Source organism: Colletotrichum lupini, chromosome 4 (assembly GCF_023278565.1).
Source record: "Colletotrichum lupini chromosome 4, complete sequence".
Classification (NCBI taxonomy): domain Eukaryota; kingdom Fungi; phylum Ascomycota; class Sordariomycetes; order Glomerellales; family Glomerellaceae; genus Colletotrichum; species Colletotrichum lupini.
The window spans coordinates 3,748,317-3,769,187 of NC_064677.1; the positions used below are offsets into that span (position 1 = coordinate 3,748,317).

The 20,871-nt window shown below is 55.1% G+C and overlaps 7 protein-coding genes across 7 annotated transcripts; 1 reads left to right on the forward strand and 6 right to left on the reverse strand.

The window, feature by feature from the left end:
- Positions 1-1,532: 1,532 nt before the first annotated feature.
- CLUP02_08188 (uncharacterized protein) lies at positions 1,533-3,676 on the reverse strand (the record flags this gene model as incomplete). Its single annotated transcript, XM_049287178.1, has 2 exons — positions 1,533-3,483; positions 3,546-3,676. 2 exons carry the CDS (start codon positions 3,674-3,676, stop codon positions 1,533-1,535), a joined length of 2,082 nt encoding a protein of 693 aa, XP_049144321.1.
- A 4,484-nt stretch (positions 3,677-8,160) lies between these two features.
- CLUP02_08189 (alkaline protease) lies at positions 8,161-9,642 on the reverse strand (the record flags this gene model as incomplete). The annotated part of the gene is made up of 3 exons (XM_049287179.1): positions 8,161-8,615; positions 8,733-8,838; positions 8,953-9,642. 3 exons carry the CDS (start codon positions 9,640-9,642, stop codon positions 8,161-8,163), a joined length of 1,251 nt encoding a protein of 416 aa, XP_049144322.1.
- A 157-nt stretch (positions 9,643-9,799) lies between these two features.
- On the reverse strand, positions 9,800-11,125 carry CLUP02_08190 (uncharacterized protein; the record flags this gene model as incomplete). Its single annotated transcript, XM_049287180.1, has 5 exons — positions 9,800-10,048; positions 10,092-10,494; positions 10,551-10,622; positions 10,683-10,867; positions 10,922-11,125. The coding sequence occupies 5 exons, from the start codon at positions 11,123-11,125 to the stop codon at positions 9,800-9,802; spliced, it is 1,113 nt and encodes a 370-aa protein (XP_049144323.1).
- A 2,655-nt stretch (positions 11,126-13,780) lies between these two features.
- CLUP02_08191 (uncharacterized protein) lies at positions 13,781-14,604 on the reverse strand (the record flags this gene model as incomplete). Its single annotated transcript, XM_049287181.1, has 2 exons — positions 13,781-14,206; positions 14,470-14,604. 2 exons carry the CDS (start codon positions 14,602-14,604, stop codon positions 13,781-13,783), a joined length of 561 nt encoding a protein of 186 aa, XP_049144324.1.
- Positions 14,605-15,355: 751 nt separating this feature from the next.
- On the reverse strand, positions 15,356-17,929 carry CLUP02_08192 (uncharacterized protein; the record flags this gene model as incomplete). Its single annotated transcript, XM_049287182.1, has 1 exon — positions 15,356-17,929. The coding sequence occupies one exon, from the start codon at positions 17,927-17,929 to the stop codon at positions 15,356-15,358; it is 2,574 nt and encodes an 857-aa protein (XP_049144325.1).
- Positions 17,930-18,547: 618 nt separating this feature from the next.
- Positions 18,548-18,970, forward strand: CLUP02_08193 (heat shock factor binding protein 1; the record flags this gene model as incomplete). The annotated part of the gene is made up of 3 exons (XM_049287183.1): positions 18,548-18,589; positions 18,708-18,810; positions 18,882-18,970. The coding sequence occupies 3 exons, from the start codon at positions 18,548-18,550 to the stop codon at positions 18,968-18,970; spliced, it is 234 nt and encodes a 77-aa protein (XP_049144326.1).
- Positions 18,971-19,024: 54 nt separating this feature from the next.
- On the reverse strand, positions 19,025-20,419 carry CLUP02_08194 (protein disulfide-isomerase erp38; the record flags this gene model as incomplete). The annotated part of the gene is made up of 4 exons (XM_049287184.1): positions 19,025-19,096; positions 19,162-19,198; positions 19,254-19,842; positions 19,909-20,419. The coding sequence occupies 4 exons, from the start codon at positions 20,417-20,419 to the stop codon at positions 19,025-19,027; spliced, it is 1,209 nt and encodes a 402-aa protein (XP_049144327.1).
- Between the last annotated feature and the right edge of the window lie 452 nt (positions 20,420-20,871).

Here is a 20,871-nt window from a genome sequence, read left to right on the forward strand (position 1 = left end):
TCATGCGTTCTCGTTTTCTCACCAGCTCTATTAGCCGCGCTATTCTATACTGCGCGCTCTTTTGCCTTCTGTTGCTTCTTCTTCTCTGTTCTCTTATGGAGTCATGACAAACAGCAACCCACTGGGGGGCGGGTCGATCTCTCGTTGCCCCTCGCTGCCATCACATCTTGCCCCTCCTCGTCGGTTCCTCTATTCAAGCACAGTCACTGGAGAGCGAGAGAGAACCTCTTGCGCATTTGCTAACGTAGATGAGTTGTGATGAACTGTGATGGGATGGAAGCAGCGTCAAGTTCTACTCCTCATCTCCTTGGACCAGTCAAGCATTGCCATACACAAATAAGCTGCATCGCCCAGAGAAAATTCCATCCAGCAGACGGAACGTCACCGTGAATCGAAAGCAAAAATTTGTCCATCCCTTTCCCCTAATTCTCGCTGGCATCATCCCAACAGCGCCCCCGTTGCTAGGAGACAGACGAACAGTGACATTGAATGGTCAAGCCGACCCCCCCTCATCTCCCCAAAGTGAAATTCGAGATGGCCTGCCTCCACTATACCAAGTACTACTCTCGACTAGATTAACACGTGAGGACACTCTTCCCAGGGCTCTCCCCTTTCCTCAACTCGGCGTCGGGTAGGCACACTTCCGAAGAACATGTCGAGGTACTGTGGATTTCACTGAGAAGGCTTCGAAAAACGCAGCCATCATGCTCAATGTCGAATGCGGACCGCTTCTCCGCTCGGCCTCGGGACGTTCGCGGAAGAAAGTGGAACCAGCCGCCGGCCATCGGTCCCCGAAAAGGATCCACACGAGACCGGGCCGGGCGGACAGAACTCAGATAGTATACCGGTACCTTACCGCTCGTTAACCTGTCAGCCGCGGGAGTCCGTGCTTGGGGTAGGTCTTAGGTATGCGTGGTCCGTGAATGACGGCAAGTGCCCTCTACAAGTCCATATGCCTTCGGACTCTGTCTGCCATCAGCTGATAGACATCACATCTCTACTTTAAGTTTGGTATGCATTCACTCGCAATGACAGCTTGAATCAATGTGGAAACCAGCCAAATGTATCTTTTCTCGTGCATGCCCTAGTGCCGCGTCATCGTTGTCTTGATTAACCTACAGGTTGACTATTATTGCTTGCGCAGTCCAGGTTTTGATCTCTTTTGTTTTTCGTTCTCTCACGCTCTCCCTCTTGTGTGATCACGACGCCTCTGAAATGCAGTGCTATCGCTCACTTCCTTGCTTGAAACCCACGGCCTTGCCGGCTTCGGTGCTCTTGTGTCCTTATGACAGTAACAACGCTTTGATACTCCCATAAATCATCAGATCATATGACTTTTTGTCGTAGTTGTGTAGTAAGGTGGCTGAGAAGAGATCCAGAAACGGCCCAATGACCACTCGTGTCTTGCACATTGCCGGGGGTATATCCAATACAAAAATCAAACGCAATTATGACCAATTCAATGTCTCCCATGAAATTCGCTCGCTCAAGCCCCATCATCCTCAAATGCTCTCCTTTTCTTAGGCAGTGGCCTACCACGTGATATGGGTAACACGGGACCGCATGTCTGGCATGCCGGTGATGATGCCACGAGTACCGACCTGGAGGTTGGCAAATCTGGCCCTCAGGTCAAAGTCCACCGCCCGAACCATGACGCGCTTCTCTTCGGGGACAGATCGCTTCGCTTTGATCAGTCCGGGAATCGCACTGTTCCTTCGATCATCCCAACGAGCATTGCCACCAGGTCCTAGCGGAATGCCCTCGCCAAAATCCACCGATCCGTGTCTTCCATTGGCGCCGGCTTGGGAGCCACGCGCGTCGGGAGACGGTGAAGATAAAGGCTCTTCCTCCTCAATCGTGGCAACCCACCGTCCAATTCGCGCTGTGAGCTCACTGTCCCACATGCCTTCCCGCCGCGCGCTGCTTCTCAAAAGCTGGATGGCCTGTCGCCGGATGACGGAATGCCTACATTTGGTGGCCACCACAAACAAGGGCGGGACGATACCCAGGTCGGCACTGAAGCTCGGCTTGATGTGGAAAGTATTGTACTCGTGACCGCCAAAGATATCCGGGGTATGATTGTGACGGTGAGTACACTGCGAAGGGTCGGGACACCTCTTGGCTGCCGCTCGTCTCTCTTCATCGCCCACCACTTCAGAAGCAAGGTCGACAATGGCCTTGAAATGGGGTTGGAAGACGTCAAACTGCGACTCGTTGTCGCTGTACGTCATAAGGAACAGAATCTGGCTCATGATCTGGAACATTTTCAGGACCGCGATGCCGGCCTTTTCTTGATGACTGACGCCGGGCGCTGTGCGCGATTCGAGGAGATACTCAAATGCTTCGGACCAAGCGTCAAGTTGTCCCTTGAAGCTCATGCCATACTGTTTCAACGATTTGGGGAGAATGCCCATCGGTCCGTTGGCGCCTGTTGATTTTTGATACGTGAACAAGGTTTCGGTAAAGCGAAGCATCTTCTCGAGAAGCTTGTCCCAAGCGATGCGAGCCTCCATCAAATTGAAGAATTGTTCCGGCATCGATGATGAGCTCATGGATGACGGTGAGCTGCCGGCGTCCGAAGGGGGAGACTGGGGGAGCTCGGGGTTTTGGGGCGTAAGCCGAATCACGTATGGCTCGGGGAAGTGGAAGGCCATGTCGTACGACTTGGCTTGGATGGCCAGCCTCGTGAACATTTTGACCAGTTCTTCCTCAACAGGCTCCTCGGAGAGAGGTACAAACGATTTTCTTCGCTCGGCCCGCAGCTTCTCCAGTAAGCTGAGGCCAGTCTGAATTTGTCGTATCGCTTGGCGATGGTCCCCGACGAACGAGTCGAAGCAAGCCAACAGTACACTTGCCATCAACAGAGTCCGATGCGACTTCTGGTCACGGTGGAGCTGGACGAGTGCGTTGATGGCCTCCGAGTACTGTTTGACTGCCACTTCCCAATGTCGATATGCGCCATCCATGGGGTTCATCACGTCGGATGGTGAGCCTGGCGGGGACTCGCAGGACTGCTCTAGGGTCTTATACAGAGCCCCAAGAGCGACCACTGCGTGGCGGATGGCGGGCTCAGCATGACATTCTTGTAGGACTGTCTGCGTCCAGAAGACGGAATCGAAATAACCAGATAATTCGTTTGCGGTATGAGTGCGGAACAACTGGAAATAGAGACCTTCTTGAGGTGACAGCTGTAAATTGCCCGCTGGGCGGTACATGGTGATGGCTGAAGGAGCGTCATTCGGGGTTTGCGGAGGAGTCAGTCGGCGCTGAATCTTCTGAACTCGTCTGGGAGGTAATTCGATGGGGGCTCGCGCGGGAGCGGCGTTGGTTGGAGCGGCGGCCAGGAGAGGCTTTGGAGCAATGGCGAGAACCTCGTGAGGTCTCGCGCTGCGGCTCGGAGGTGGATACCCGGTGCAAATCTTCTTGGAGCGTACACACTGCGAGCAGGAGGGTCGTCTTTCGTCGCACTTGATGCGCCGTTGTCTACGGTGAGCATGTTAGGCTCTTGCCCACGAACACGAGTACAGCAGGGGTGCGTCACGTACTTGCAGTTATTGCATCCTGTCTTAACTTTCGGTTTACTGGTTCTGGCCCTCTTGGGCTTTGCTTGGGAGTCTTCGGAGGCGGGGCTGGTCGATGTGACCGAGTTCGCGTCGGCGCCGTTGTAGGACGACATCGTCGCTGTGTAGAGTTGAGGTGGAATCTATGGCCGAGGCTTTGTCGCATATGCATTCATCGCCTTGGACTCTTTGTCGCGCACGAAGATGTCTGTCTGACCCTTGATCCCAACAAAAGTGTTACTGAAGACGGCGAAGTTGAGAAGCTGAACCACCACAAAAAAAAAAAAGTGTCTGGCCGGAATGCAGGGGATTCGGGAGCTCTTTAGGGTAGAAGGGGGGACCGGGGCGCGGAGATAGTAACTAAGGCAAGCTAAGGGTCGGCGCGATGACGGGTGGTCTGTGAACTCGGCGGTTAGACAGGGTAAGCCTAGTGTAGAATCGACCAGGACGGGGAACGGGTCCGGCGGAGGGGCGATCTGCTGAGGGACGGGGTATATCCCTCGGTTCGAGCTCTAGGCTCTCGCACTTACATGACTAAAGGAGTTGTAAAAAGGCGCCAAGAAGAAAAGAGTCCAGGTTGAAGGGGGGCAGGCTTCAGTACTTTGTAGGAGTAGGTAGGTAGAGGAGGGTGAGGTGGGAAAAGCAAAGATAAGGTGAGAAGATTCAGGAGGAGAGGCACAACGGTTGTTGCTTAGACCTCTCTTTGAATGTCGATCAAAAGCAAAGAAGGGCAATGACGAGTAGTTGTGTCTTGACTGGGGTGATATAATAGTTTGCTTTCTCGGCTTGCTGATCAGATGTGCAATGACAGGGTGTTTGGGCAGCTCTCAGCAGCCTTCACAGCGGGAAGGAGTTTGGGGGCCGCGAGTCACGGGTGACGGAGGATAGAGTAATATAGGGCTGGCGGATGGCGTGTGGGCGCGGACCTGGGCATCCGTAGCTAGTGTTGTGACGCTACAAGCCACTGGATGTGAATGGAGCAACAGATCAGTAGCTTGGACCACAGGGACCAGGGGAGAGGGGGATCCGAGTAGGGGAGACCGAGATCCACGGTGGGAGGGGGGAGCTGGAGGGGGCCTGGAGGGATAGGTAGACTATTCCGTAGAGGGTGAGAGGAAGAGGAAAAGCCAAGCAATGAGACAAGTCGCGATGTGGAGGCCTGTGAAGCTAGAGGTGGCTTGCAACGAACAGCAGACGCAGCCCCGGACCGGGATCTTGTTCGATGGTGGTGTGGTGTCGAGCCGTGGTGATGGGCAGAGAGGAGACGCTGACAGTCTTTTAGGTAGGCACTGGTGGAGGGATACGTTGCTGCGCTATGCTGTACTTCATGCAGGACCTCCGACGTCGATTTGACATGTACCGGAGGGAGGGAGGGCTGACGTGGGGAGACGGTTATCAGAATCCGGGTTGCTGAGGGCGAGCCAACAGTAGAAGTAGGTGAGAATCTGGCGATACTTGCGATATTGGAGAAGAAGATGATGGTGTAGGTAGGCTAGTGATGTCGATGTAGATGTCAGGCTTCGAGTCTGATGACGGACAGAACCAAAAGAAGCAGGGATGAATATCGAAGGTCGGCAAGATGGTCAGAGAAATGCCCAGTGAACACTTCGGTTGGAGGAGAGCGAGGATCAGGTCCAGACCAGGCCTAGGCGGATGGGCTGGGATGAGAAGAAAGCAATTGTGCAGCAGATGCAGCAGAGAGATCAGGAAGACCCAGGTGCCGAAGAACAATCAGTTGAGACCAAAGCAAATGGAAGCGACCAAAAGCCAGACTTGGCCAAGAGCAGAAGCAGAAGAAGGGAGGATGAGGAGAAGTCTGGGCTCTGGGGGGGCTCTTTACTGGGGGAGAAGAGGAAGGCGAGAGATGAACGAATGAGGTTGGGCTAACGGGGCTGGGAGTGGGGGATCGGAGTTGGCTAGTCCCCTAGCTCAAGCTGCGGAAGAGAAAAGAAAAGGTATCCGCAGATGGTGGGGTGGTGGAGGAGAAAGGTGAGGGTTGAGAGAGAGGGTGGAGGAGGAAGAGGAAGAAGAAGTAGTAGTAGTAGCAGTAGTAGAAGAAGGAGGAGGAGGAGAAAAAGAAGAAGAAGACGACGACGACGAAGAGAGGCTTGAGCCATCCACGGCCATCCACGGCCTTGAAATCGTTACTGCTTTCCATCTCAATTGTGTGTATCCGTACGAAGTATTGGACAAAGTACTCGGTCAAGTAAGTAAGGTATGCGAGCCAGAGAGACTTGGAGAGAAAGAGACAAGGGGGAGGGAGTACGAATACCAGCACGAAGCAAACATTCATTATACAAGAAACATTGAACCCCTCCAGGGCAGGCGAGACAAGGCGTCTGGTCTGGGTCGCCGCACCTGTTGCCTGTGTACGCTACCTTAGACTTGTACCGCGCGTTCTCCCAAACCAGAGTCAGTGAGGCTCGCCGTGATGAATCAGACGTTTATGAATATCTGCTATCCGTACTTCGTTTCGAAGGTGAAAATGAAGTAGATGAGCAGAAGAGCAGAAGAGAGGGCAGGGCATTTACTCCTGGGCACTTGAGTGACAGGTAGGAAAGGTAATCTGACTGACAGCGCAGGAATTCTGTTTTACTGGACAGGAAATGCGCACAAGGAAAAGAACTCAACGTCTCACAAGCATGGCTCTTCTTGCCTGTCGTACTCCGTACACGGTATGAAATTAGGAATACCTACGTTCTCGGTGCAACACGAGAGACCTTGCCTTCCTCTGTCCATCCTTTTGGCCCGTTGTGCGATCTCCTCCGCTCTCCTTCAGATCAAAGAGATGGGAAGAAAAAGAACAACTTTTGTGTATCCGAATACGTACCGCGGTACCTGTTGGCGTCGGCGAAGTACATGCGAGACAGGGGTCGAGTACCTGGCCCGTCCATGTTAGTCCCCGGCTCGTCGAGGAACTTGCCCCAATTGGTAATTGGGTCTTTCCGCTCTCGTCCTTGTACCCTGCCTTTGTGTGCGATGGTCTGAAGAAACGTTCGAGGTACCCTGCAATGAGCGCCAGAGTCTCGATTTTGAGCCCTTTCAACGAAGCGAAACGAAAAGTGGGAGCGGAGATGGATAAGCAACGATGGTTATCTGATAAATGGATAGAAATGGGTGAGTAGTCGGCAGATATTCATGAGAGATACTCGCTCATAGAGCAAGGAGAAGCGAGGAAATAGTCAAAGTGAACAATGGTGGTTGTATCCTCAACATGCTTGGGTACGGATACGGATACACCTGTCGACGTCTGTTCATCGCACAAGAGCAAGTAACAGTAGGTACGCAGTAACCTCCTTCTCTCCAGATCTCCATCTTCTCATCCCCACTCCTTCCCTCTTCCGACCTCTCTCGGATGTTGGACGTAACCTCCACGTCCTTCATTTCGTTCCTTATTCCCATGTTGCCATCTCATCCCAACCTCTCACCCTCTCCAAACACCGACGGGATTTATCATCACTACCAGGCCGCTTTAGTCTCGGCGAAGCCTTCCACCATGCTTCCATACCCCTTGGATGATGACACCAACGACTTGTTAGTTCACCTGCATTACGGATACAAAGTTGTCGTTTCTTCGTGGCTGTGCTGTTTGTTTCGGTTCTGTTGGCCCCCCTGGTGGTGGGCGGCTAAGCCCTGCAGGCGAACAGGCAGGTCATCATCGCCAATTCGCAGATTTGCTCCCACCTACTGGGCCAGTCACCCTCCAGAATCCATAAACACAAGATTGAAAAGAGAGAACGGCGAGTGGAGCAGGGAGAGGACATGGATGACGGTGGGTTCCCCGCGACAACACGTGCTCACCTGTGGATTCGTTGGACAAGGCACCCCTTTCTCCCTAGACCATTACGGCTACCTTACCTTGGTGTAGCTCGAAAGACCGCAGTTCTCGTTCCATTGCTCTACAGACTACGGAGTACTGCAGTCTAGAGACTACACTAGCCGGCCCGCCCACGTCTCGATGCAGTCACCATGCTGTTCCCCTTCCCAGGCCCAGCATCGAAAGCGGTTGGTGTGTTGTCGGCGCCCGCCGCTGCCAATAGAAACGGCGGCTCCGCTAGGCAAAGGGTTACTGGGCCCTGAGGGTTGCCGTTTCGGCATCTGCGACTACACCGACGCCGGACCGGCGAGCTTACCAAGCGGGCTCTTAAAATACCCTGTATTATGGAAGCAATCTACTGGCTGAGGAGTGTATCCGGGCAGAGTGGTATCAATGACATTGCGTCTCAACCAGGCCCAGGCATCCAGAACCACTGGATAGATACCTATGCCAAAGACTTTCTACAAAGTGCTCGAAGGTTGAGGGAGTACGAACCCCCCATGTACCGCCGATTCAAGCAAACAAATACAAGTTCCAAGTTGAGAATTGCTACGAAACAGACGCAAGACCGGGGGCCCAGACAATGAGAGCCAAGTGACACAGTCTCAGAGACTCTTCACCCAGGATGGATGATTGCTGCTGCTTCCATGTATCTCACATGTAAGTAATGCATGTGTCTGTATCAGGTCCGGCGACCCAACATTGGCAAAATACCTCCACGCCTGCGCCTCTTTCCTCTTTGGCCCTGCGAGTCAACAACACGCACTTACACGCCCCGGACCCTTAGGAGGAAACAACACCGTTGAAAGCAAGCAGATTGGCAGTACCCTGAGGATCCCGAACCACACCTTCGACAGAAAGCTCCCTCACCCTCGCAAACACCTCATCCGGGGTAGACAAATCCTCCTCTTTGCCCCTCAGGTACGCGATCAGACCCGTTACGTGCGGGACAGCCTGCGAGGTACCCGAGTACACCGTCGTGCCGTTGTCGAGTCCGAGCGAGCGCACCTCAACGCCCGGCGCAAACACCTCGACCAGGCTGCCAAAGTTGGAAAAGGACGCCCGGGTCCGGTTCCAGTCCGCGGCCGCCACCGTGAAGGCGCGTGCCGCCCGCGCGGGCGAGCGCCGGCTGGCGTCCTGGTTCAGGTTTCCGGCCGACACGACGGTCGGGACACCCAGGTCGTAGGCTGCGTTGACCGCCTCGTCGAGGGCGGAGGCTGTTGTGCTTACTGGGAACCCTGCAGCAGGAAACCGAGGGAAGGTTGCGTGTTAGTCGAAACTTCAAGGGGGGGGAGTACCCATCTATGGCCAGCGGGCGCAATATTGGCTTGCGGTTGAATTTCGGGGGTTCTTACCGAGACTCATGCTGATGACGGACTTGGCGAGGCGACCGGGGGTGTCTGTGATGTTGTTGACGGCCCAGTTGTAGCCATCGAGGACCGTTGCGACGCTGCCGGTGCCCTGTCCCCGAAAGTTAGACTTGTTAGACTTGACAGGTAGATTTGACCACCAGTCACACTGTAAGGGCGACATCCTCCGTGGTAGCAACCGGAGAAAGAGACAGAGGCGACTTACAAAACCAGCAAGGACTTTAACATCCACAACCGTGGCCTTCTTCGCGACCCCGTACGTCTGGGACCCAACCGTCCCAGCAACGTGCGTGCCGTGCCCGCCAAAGTCATCAAACTCTTCGTCAGGCTGCGAACTGTATCCCTTCACGGCGTGGCCCGCGAAGTCAGGGTGGTACACCTGCACGCCCGTGTCGACGATATACGCAAACGAGCCCTCGCCCGCAGAGTCATCGTAGGTATAAGGTTGACCGTCAGACGAGCTCGACAGTTGATTCAGTGACGATAAACTCGCCAAACCCCACGGCGCGGCATCCTGCGTGACGAGGGCGTCAATCTCCACGAGGCGATTCGGCTCGACAGAAGCCACGGCGCCCTCGACGTCGCCGCTAAGGATCTCGGCGAGCGTGGCCTCGTCAAAGGAGCCCGCGTAGGCGTTGAAGGCGCCGATGGAAAAGGTCTTGCTGATGCCGCCTGTGGGAGTGGTGTCGCGCCGGCGGCGGGCGTGCACGGAGGCGGCGCGGGAGAGGTGGGACTCGATTTGGGAACGGGCGAGGCCCGGTTTCAGGGAGACAATGTACTCGCCCGGGATAGTGCCGTCCGCGGCGACGAAGGCCGGGGCGGGAACCGGTGCGGGAGCGGCTAGGGCCCAGAGGCCTAGAGTTAGGAGGACTGCGGTTGCGCTGATGACGGGCATTGTTCACTGTCGAGCGATACTGGCAATTACATCGATATCTGCATGTTCTTCAATATTTCATCTACTACTTATACTTCAAAGTGGATGCAATCATGGCATTGATTCTACAGATTCCATCATCGTAAACGCAGAAGAGCCAAGACGAGCGCCTGTGGGGTTATCTGACTTTGAGCTTCTCAAAACTGAAGGTCAAGACGGCGATGCAACATCGCCAGTACCTCGTAGATGCGCGAGCAAGGCATGAGCAGGGCATATGAGGCGGGCATTTATCCCAATGAGGTATGTTGTAGCTGGGCTCGCCATGACCCGATGCAATTGCGATGCCCGGGTGAACGTTTTCGCTCTTCTCGTGGAGGACCTGGAAGCATTGGCATCGCTGACGGTCCAGCACTCTGGAGGTGAGGTTCTACAAGTTTATCGCATCTGTAACACCCCGGATTGATACGGACCGGAATAGAAATCGCTTCTGCCTGCTTTTCCCCGGAGGTGAACTCCGAGAATGAGAGAGAGAGAGACAAGACAATCACGGGAGCAGGAGGTAGTCTCTCTTGGCATGCAAGAGCGCGCTGCAGCTGCATGGTTCTGTCACCGTTCCTCGTATCGCCAACGGGCAGCAGCACCAGTCGAGCAGGAGCAGAAGCAGTAGCCCGAGCATTTGTCAGTTCAAGTTGCGGGAAACAAGACCGGAGAAGCATGAGACGGCATGATGACCAGACGCACGCGGCCCGTCTCGACGGCGTTGTGTCACTGCCAGGCGAGCATGGCAGGAGCAGAGGGTCTTGTCTCGCGGGAAGGGCTGTGGCCTGTAAGGTAGGCAAGCATGTAAGCCATTGCCCTTTGGTCACTGGTGATCTGTAATTTGTGGTGTCTGTACTTCAATACCTCGAGTGAGGTATATACAGGAGTACCCATGGTTGTACCTCAGCACTGACCAGATGTTCAGACCAAGGTATCGAAACGTTTTGTTGCCTTTCCCGGCGCTGTTCCCACGGATGGAAACACACACACAATTCCACTAGAAACCTGACAACTTCCCCCACCTCACACTTTGCCCAATCCATTCATTTCTCGCCGAGTTTCTGGACAGACACGGCTTGCATCTTGTCTGGCAAACAAAAGCCCATGTCTCGGCTTGATTCACCGCTTCGGCCATGTCAGCTGCGCCACATGCAATATCCATCCTACCGGCCCGCTTCCGCTGTCTGAGGGGCTTGGATGCATTCGTCTATAGGTCGTTGTCAGCAGCAAAGGAGGGGGGAAAACAAGGGACCACGGGGACCATGGGGACCATCCCATTTCCAAAGGCGGGATAAACTCTCACCCACTCCTTGACCCTCCATCTCAGCCCTATGCGCCATAGGTAGACCTCGAAGCATGGCCCTGGGTGACCAGGAAAGCCTCCACTGGCCTTCCCTGGACGTACTGGCCCAAGGGCTTGAGCGGCCTCCTCTCGAGCCAGGAGCCCCCATGTATCCCACTGCATCTTGAGAATCTGCCTCAAGACTGCCTACATATCGCCTGCCTTAGCGCCGCTGCTCAGCCATCGTCCATCAAAAAGCCACCCTCTGCTTCTTGAGAGACTGCAGAAGGAAGCCACACCGACCCACGATTGACGGCACCAGTGTCTTCCCACAATGACGTTCGCTGCATCTACGCACCTTCTCTGCGTCTTCTTCAGCCCTACCAACCATGATCGCTTACCGTGTAAATGCGATCACGGGCTGACTAGAAGCCGTGGCCTACTCCACGCCCGTTTCTAGGTTCTCGCTTCTGCAGGGTAGTCACCGACTTCGACGAACATCAGCCACTCAACACATTCAGGTGTCTAGAGTCTGAGACGTGAGGGTCCGTCTGATCATCTCTCTTCCCCCTGGAGGAACAACCGATTGGTGTTCCGGCTTCCTCGTCGCCTGGCGGCGCCTCTCCGGTAGATTTCGCCCTTTGCTGTGGCATGGGGCGGGATGCCGATGTGTCAACTGCGACCACGGACCCGAATCCCACGGACTAGCAACCGGTTCCGGAGATATAGTTCGACCCAAAGCCCTCGACATTGGGAACTGAGACCTCTGCGAACCAGTGGTGTTCGGGAGTGAGACTCTCCCATGGCTGCGAAGGGCAGCCAGCCAGCGGGCCTCGGTAGTGATTTGGATGTCTTTGTGTTATTTCAAATCGACTACGAATGAAAGGCGTCGTATGCCAAGGACCCAAGAGAGCGGCTGATATGACGGTACTTTGCAAGTGGAATTTACGATAGCCAGCTCGACGCAGGAACATTGCAGAATCTCCCTATGATGATTTCAGCCAGATCGATTGGGAAGCGTTTTCCGCGGCAGCCTTTGGGGGCTCCATTTCTGCCCGTCACCAAGCATCAATGTCTCTCGGACATGTCCGCTGGCGATTCCCATGACCGCGGGGTAGGGGACGTCTCGGTATGGGACCCCCATTCCCTTACACGTGCATCGTGGTTTTATGCACAACGACCCGCGGCTACTTTGATGGCACATTCGGTCTGTCAGGTACCAATCTACCATCGCGAGCTCCGATGCCAGAGGGTGGTTCAAGCACCAGGGCATAATGCCTCGCGAGATGCCTTGTCCGACCTGCCTTCACTGCAAATTTCGGGCACCCGTTGGGCCAATCCTATCGGACAGGCCAATGCAGCTAAGCTGCATGTCAGAATGGAAGCGAGAGCTTCGCTGGTACGGATTCCATCATGGCCCCAAAAGTTCCACTCGATGGCAGGCTGTGCTTACAGCCACCAGGGTCTGCCACGCTGGTGCTTGCAAGCTTGGTTCTACTGACCACTGAGCTGGCCGTGCAAACCTCCCTCGGGCCTTTTCCTGAGCCTCGGTGCGTTGGCTATGATTTCATACGACGGCACGATACCCAAGTATCTGGGTAGTCCGAAACAGTCTGACTGATAGGCGTGTCCATCGTGGAGTACCCCACGCGGTTGATCGTCTACACACACTGGCCGAAGCTGTCCAAATTCGGGCACCCGTATCTGTACATCACAAGCAGACAGTCAGAAACCTCAGGTTATCCGAACTTCGGCTTTGCCAGTATCGCCTACTCCTTGCCTCTCTCCGCCTTACGGGGCTGCCCTGAGAACAAATCAAAGATCCCTGGGAAGACTAGTTGAGGATCAGTCGCTCATGGAACCCACCCTGTCCCGGATGGCTCCAGGCCTCGGCACGCCGTTTCCGCTGCGTCATTCTTCTCGGACTCGCCCGAGATACGTCCCAGGCTTCCGGGTGCGGGAGCTAAACGTTCTGATCTCCACACCGGTCACGGTGTCACTGGTGTCGCCTCCTAAGGGCCCGTGACGACCACGTTCGTCACACCGGCGCTCTCGGCCGCTGGCATCCGGCCGCCCTTGTACCGCTTCCCTCACACGACACAACATGAAAGACAAATCTTTCTTACTGTCCCAGGACCGATGGATATAAACGCTCTCACACTTGTGGCGCTCATTCATTGATCGCTAAACGAGATTTCCTTTGCTGTTTGCACGTACAAGAGGTCCGCATCACCTGTAAAATTAACATCCAGAACGAGCCCCTGGTCCGATTTGGTGGGCTACTGACGATCAGGTTCACTGACACGATCGAAACCATTATTTTCTTTTCGTAACGGAAATGATGCTGACATCTTGGTAGGCAGGAGGATAAGGTATGACAGATGGGTTAGGGACGTTGCTGTGCCGCATGACCGCAGAGCCGGGGCAGGGGTGATCATCTCGTTGCCTTCTTCCTACTCCTCGGGAGACACCCACCCGACTCTTCTTACGAGCATCGCCAGCAGTCGTACCTTGCTTTCATCGCGATATGGGCAACTGAACCGCCACTATCGATATCACAATGCTAAGTTTATCATCCAAGGTGGCTTTTGGGGAGACTCGAATCGAGGCAGGCCCAAGCCAGATCCAGCAGTTGATACCTTCTAGTCCCCAACGCCACGGAGATGGTGTGGATGCACTCGAGTCGTTCCGCCGACCTGACACACCCCTGAATGGCACGCCAGCGAGCTTGGCTGCAGCAATTCTGTGCCTTGGGTTAGTTGCCCCTTTTCAAACAATGCAATGTGCGCCCCAGGGAAATGGAAAGCGGCGACTAAGAGATGGGTCATCTACCTATGATCATTGGTCCACTGATTGAGACACCAGCTGGTCGGCCACTTTCAAATTTGAACGGGAGGGACCGGTTTGGCCATTCGACTGGTCCAATGTAGGTAAGATACCTTGATCAATGGGACAAACACCATGCGATGGCGGCGGCGCGGAGCGGAAGCGCGGCGGGTGTTTCCCCTGAATCTCTACGGGTCCCCGGGAGATCTTGTAGTCTTTGCCGCTTCTATGCTTTTTCCAGTGGTAGAAGACTGCGAATTGTGTTTTGAGGAAAACACCTTTGGCGGCTTGCGGGCTTGTTTCCATCGGTAGTACTTCTTTCCGCGTGGTGTATACGGCGCAGCATGTTCTTTTATGCCAGGCTACGTGCGATGGCAAAATGCTAGCCGCGGCCTCGTCCCCCAGACTTCTCTTCCCGTCTCCCACGTCATGTTGAAACTGCTGTCATGACCTCGTTTGGTTTTCGTGATTGTATGGCCAGCCACTTCGTCGTAGTATATACGATGACGAAGCCAGTGGGTAGAAGGAATAAGCGAAACCTTGGGTAATCACGTAACAATATTGACCTGAACCAGATGTTTTTGCCTATCGACTTACACCAAGATGTAGTAGCTGAGATTCTCTACAAAAGAAGACCTCTATCACCGCTGAAGACCAGAGATTTGATATCGAAAGCCTATCCACGTCATCACAAAATTCACATTTCTACTCACCTGCCCACACCCTGTGTAGCGAATAAGCACAGACTCGAGGGTCATGATGAACTCCCCTTCCCCCTCCTCATCATCATACAGGTGATAAATCGCCCTGAATGGCTGGTGACCTTCCATAGTCATACGAGTTCGTCTTTCTTACGGTCCCATGAATACATCGATGCATTCGTTCTTTTATGACCCCATAATATTGGGGCATTTAATCAAAAATAGAATAAGAAGAACGAATTACACCCTGGCCGAAAGACATATATGGAGTATAGCAGGCTTTTTTTTCCTCTACTTGACGCAAGTTCTATGATATTCCAGAGCACTGGAGAGGGGGCCAGGCGTTTTTGTCTCGGTGAGGATACAGAACACCGATGTCCCCCCCTTTTCAGGAAACTTTCTTCTCTCTTTTTGCTATAGTCCTTTCTGGCAACCAGGAAATGTCCCGTATCACGAAGCAACTCGTATTTCACTTGAAGCGTGGCTCCGAGGGCTGTCCCTCGGGTAGGAAACAAATACACCATGGCGAGCGATGTGTGAAATTCTCTTTGGTATCCCTGTAGAGACCTCGAACCCCTAGTCTCGGAAGTCTTCATTCCTCAAGTAAGGGCCGGCTTGTGTTTCGAGAGCCAATACCGTCCACATCGATGGTCGATTTCCATGTCATATAGGGCACAAGTAAACAGTCACGGTACCATTCACTCGACAGACCTTAAACAACTCCATAGACCGCAAGGGCAAACGGAATGCAACGTGATGCTGTATACTAAATCCACTCTCATTTTGGTATCATTTTCTAACAAAGCACACGATCAAATCTTCCCGCTATGGCACGCGCTCCAAGCCCACAACCAAAGCGGACATGCAACCGCTCCTTTCGCTACTCCTACAAGGGAGGCAGCTCCTCTCGACATATAGGACATTGTAATCTAAAACGCATCCAACCCTCCAGACACGCGCTGTGGAAGATGTGCCGGCACGGCGTCACCATGTAATTCCTCCTCGTAAACACGCCGACGACCCCTCCGGCCGTCGGATCCTCCTCGCCCGCCCGCATGACGGGCACCTCGAGCACCTCACGGCAAATAGCGCAGTCGATGGCGCGCAGGTTACTCCCACCACCGCCGCCCTTCTTATCCCTCACGTCCTCACCGCCGCCGCCCGACCTCACCCTCTCCAGAGACGGCGATCCCGGCTCCGAGAGCAAACCGATCGGCAGCCCGCCGGCCTCGACGCCATCCTCGCGCAGGATCGGGTGGTAATCCCACGCGTCGGGCGTCCAGCTCTTTGGTATACCGAACCGCGGGCCGAGCACGTACTGGAAGGCGAGCACCCAGAGCTGGATCCACAACCACGCGCAAAAAACGAGGAACGCGCGCCGGTCCGTCTCGGCAAAGAGGAAATTGTTCTCGTAGACGTAAAAGTAGGCAAAGGGGAGCAGCCGCAGGACGGACTGGCCAATGACAAACTGCCAGGTCAGCGCGCGGCGGCAGTTGCGGATGATGTTGCGGTGGATCTGCGGCACCCAGAAGGAAAAGTAGACGAGAGCCACGCTGTTGACGAAGAAGTTGCGCACGCGTGGGTACCAGGACGTGGAGGCGATGGAGACGAGGAGGATGAGGGACACGGTCATGGCGAAGCGGAATATGACGGACTGGAACGTGACCTCGGGCCCGATGCGATGGCCGCCCCCCGCGCCGGTGCCCGCTGTCGGTACGGCTGCCGCACCGCTCGCGGCGTCTGCGATCTCCGCGTCGATATCCTGATCCGAGGGAATGATGATCGGAGGCGAGGGTGCTCTCCTGCGAGGCCCCGCGGTGACGGGCCGCGGGAGGGAGTCCGCCTCGAGACCTTGCGCAGGCGTTGCCGGCGTGCGCGGCGAGTCATTGTTTGCGTTTTGCTGCTCCCTCTCGGCGCGCCTTCTGTTCTCAGGCTCCTGCACTTTGTGAATTTCCGCCAAAAAGAAGCCGCCGAGGGACATGGACAGGAATGCTGAAAAGAGGAGCGAAAGTGACTCCAGGTACGTGATGCTGGCATCCAAAGCCCACATTGACGCAGCGGCGAAAATACCGCCGTCCACCATGACCATCATGCTAATGGTCGAGTAGCTAATGCGACCCATCGTCGAAGGTGTAGCTGACTCCTTCATCTGCTGTTTGAGGAGGAGGGCCTGCGTGAGGATCACCATCGCGAAGAGGAGGATCCATACACGGATCTTGTGGTAGATAATCTCCGTCTTCATGCCTTGGAGATGTTGTCCATCAACGGGCGCGAAATCCGGCGGCCCCTTGGTCTCGAGAAAGAAGGCGCAGTCTGGGGACCAAATGACGGCTGAGAGCTGGAGCTCTGGGACGCCGCGAATGGGCGCGCCTTCCGGGAATCGTAATTCCTGCTCAATGTCGCTTATGATCCTTGCCATGCCCTCCCTGGTTGGGTGAAAGCCCTTCATGTCTAGAAAGTTCCTGTCCGGTGGATGTACTTGGGCATACATGATGTACTCGCAGTGCGGCGTCGGGTTCAGCGTATCCGGTGGGTTCGACAGGTCCGAAGTCCATGGCATCACGCCATCGTTGAACACCTCCTTCTCCTTCCTACGGAGTACTTCAGCGAGGGTCAGGTTGAGCAACCGTTGGCTCGACTGGAAGAAGTCTAGGCTGGGTGCTAGATGCGGCAAACCGAAAATGCCGTCAAACTTCTCGCTGGTCGTCGTCAATAGGATGGTCCCCTGACGAGGCCACTGGACACCATGTAGCCTCATCTCCCAGTTGACGCCGCTGCCCTTGAAATCCTCAATGGTAATGGAAGCCTTTGCGCTGCGCACCTTGCCGCCGGACGAGGGGCCCTCGTCGTCCTCAACGTCGCTGCGGTAATCCAGCTCCCTCCCGTGCTTACCAGTGTCGACGAGGTCCATCAAGATCTTGCCCTCGTCTCCAGTGATATTCCTGGCCCACTCCGACTGCGTGCCGCTCCAATGCAGGCTCGGCGTGATGGCGCTCAGGTTGTAGTTCGTCCATTCTCTCCTCGACGTCGCTTCCCTCCGGATCCAGGTCCCCTTGACCGCGCCCGTGGCGTTCTGCCACACCGGCTCTCCCTCTCCAATGTCCCACAGGTTCACCCCGCCGACGGGCGGTATCGCGTTGTGGCTCCATTCCAAGCAGCGTTCCCGAAAGCGTTCGAGATCGTCCCAGGCGAAACCGTCTTCGGGACGGAAACCCGTCAGGTTGAGCGACCTAGGGGGCAGGTCCTCGGATGTGCCGTTCTCGCGCGGTGAAAAGTCGCCGTACGTCGAGGTGTTTAGGAGGTCGAGAGCGTGCTGGTGTCGCCGCAGGCGCTGGATCGCCAGGTCCGAGGCGGAGAAGAGAGACGCGCCGCCATTGCCGGGGGAGAGGAGGATCCAGAAGACGCCGACGAAGGCGAGGGCGAGGAAGACGAGGCGCGGGTCTCGGTATGGACTGGGCATGGTGTGCGGCGTGCCTTGTGCCGCTCAACTCGGGGCCATTGCTCTGCTGCTCTGGCCGGCGGGTGTCGGTTGTTGCAGGAAGCCTTGTTGGTCGAAAAAAGGGAGACACAGTTAAAAAATGTCCGTAGCGTAGCAATCGGGAATGGGTGACGATGTACGGATGAACTGAACACTGTAGACCAAAAGTAACTTTGAAGACGGATGACGGCATCAGCCAAGTTGCTGAAAGCGGACCGTTTGACGGCGCAACGGATACCGGAGCCCGGGGATGCTTCAGTCGTCTTATCGCCTTAGGCAGGCCCCACGGAGGGCGGATAGGTACCCATCCCCTGGTGCTAGCGCTGCACGCCGTAGCAGACACCTTCCAGAGCTGGCCTCCGCGTGCGCATCTTGGCCCCTCCGCATTACATGTTTGCTGGAACCAACAGCGCAAACACATTGAACCCCACCAAACCTGGACCGCTTCATCTCTCATAACTCCCAGCCAGCCAAACATCAAGGCTCACAACCCCGCCGACGTTATCTCAAAAACAAACAAAACAACTTAGACAACAGCGTCGGGATTTTCACACTCTGTTTCTTCCTCTGACTATTGAAAGGCTCTCTCGCAGATAAACAATGGCCTCCAACAACCCCGACTCAAGCGCAAACCAGTCTGCGGTCAGTTACTTCACCTTTCACTTGGCCTCTGGCACGTCGCCTGTCCTGCTGTCGACCCAGGGCGGCAGACAAAGTCATGAGTATGGCCTTCCATAAACTAACTCGAAGAACCTCACAGATCTCTGAGGATCCCAAGACAGACGTCAACGCAGCCGTTGAGGAACTTCTCAACACAATCTCTAATAAGTTCGCGGGCGTCTCAAGTGAGATATTTGCAAAGAGTAAGCCTAGGAAGTCCCCGAGAAAATGGAATCTAGCTCATGTTCCTGTACTACGTACTAAAGCTACGCAGTGGACGAAATGTCTCGCCGCCTTGACAACCTTGAGGCGGCTCTTCTAGCTAACAAGGAGAAGGACGCCGGCCCGTCCAAGTCGTCTTGAATCAGAGTCTTGATGGCATACTTCACGAGGCAAGTGGTTCGCATGCCGATGGCGTTATGGTTCATGGGACAAGCTCACAGGAGCCACATATGATGTTCGGGTTCCACGAGGCAGACTTGAGTTGTACTTGTTATTGTTATTCATCATCATCGGTATCCTAGACTACCAATCCCAACTGGAGCTAAACACACCCAGTTGCATGTTGCTTGCTTTTCAACCTCCCAGAACCTCCCCAAGCCCAGAGTTCAAGATGCGTCTGAAATTCGCTGATAGAGTTCACTACAACTCCTCCTTCTCACCGGTAACCTTCTCCAGGAACTTGCGGAGAATGTTGGTCTTGCTGGTGATCTCGTCACGCTTGGCAGGGGCGAGTCCACCCTTGGAGAGGATGCCGTCGAGGCGCTTAAGCTCATTCTGGGCGTAGCCGTCGCTCTTGCTGAGCTTGTCAAAGACGCGGACGTAGTACTCGGCGTACTTGTACTGGGCCTTCTCCTTGAGGGTCTCGGCCTGCTTCTTGGCCTCAGCGGCAGCGTCAGCCAGGCTGGTGCCACCAGTGTACTTGGCGACGATCTCGTCGAGGGAAGCAATGGTACCGGCGATGGCGTTAAGAGCGCCACCAGGGCTGCGGTTGGTGCCGGCCTTCTCGTTGATGAAGTTAACAAAGTCCTCCTCGCTGCGGCCGCCGGTGTAGAGCTCGCCCTCCTTGGAGCCCTTGGGGAAGAACTTGATGGTGGGGTAGGAAGAAACACCCTGGGCAGCGGCAGTTCCCTTGCTGTTCTCGGCCTCGGCATCAACCTTGGCGATAACGACGCCCTCGTCAAGAACGAAGTCCTGGGCGACAGTCTCCCAGATGGGGGCGAGGGTCTTGCAGTCTGCCGAGGAGGATCAGGTCAGCATTGTCGGCTTAGAACAAAGGGAATGATGAACTTGAGACTTACGTCCGCACCAAGGAGCAGTGAAGGCAATGAGGACGTCCTTGTCGCTGCCAATGGTAGTCTTGAAGGACTCGTCGGTGAGCATGTTAACGGCGCTGGGCGGGGTGTACTTCTTCTTGGGCTTGACACTGGTCTTCTCCGTGATGAAGGTGCTCAGGGCCTCAAGATCACGACCTCCCTTATAGTCGGTAGGCTGGTCGCTCTTGCCATCGAACCACTTGAGAGTAGGGAATCCCTGAATCCCGAACCTCTTGCCTAGGTCTCTCTCGGCGTCGGCGTCCACCTTGGCAATCTGAACATCCTTGGAGGACTCGAAGGCGGTGGCGAGCTCCTCGTAGATGGGAGCAAGGTTCTTGCAGTGGCCGCACCAGGGAGCAAAGAACTCGACGAGAGTGGGCTTGCCAGACTTGAGGACGACATCGTCAAAGTTGGAGGGAATGAGGTCAAGCACGGCAGACTTGGCGGCAACGGTAGCTGCCAGAGCGCCGAGCACGAAGCTCTTGAGGACGACCATTGTTGCTTGATTGGATCGGACGAGGAGGAATGAAAAAGGCTATATGGTATCTCGACGAAGAAAAAGAATAGCAAGCTGCTGAGAAAGATATCAGCAGTTAGGAATAATGGTGGTGCAGACCGATGCTTTGAAATCAGCTGGTGAAGGAATTAGGAAAGAAGCCACTTTGCAGGTCGTCCCCCAACGTCACAGAAGAGCTCAGTCCCTTGTTCCTTCTCCAACAAGCGGCGTTCCTAGGAGGGGCCCACTAGAAGGCGGGGGGACAAAATCTTATCAGCAAAGCTTATCGTCTATCTTATCTATATCACGTGCATCAGCAAAGCACGGACTTCCCCCAGAAGCGAAGGGGGCTCCAACCCACCCTGACCCAAGCCCCAGCAAAATACAGGCGCACAAAAATTTCCGCCAGACGTCCTCAATCCAACCACAGCCAAACCATCTCGAGTTTTCGC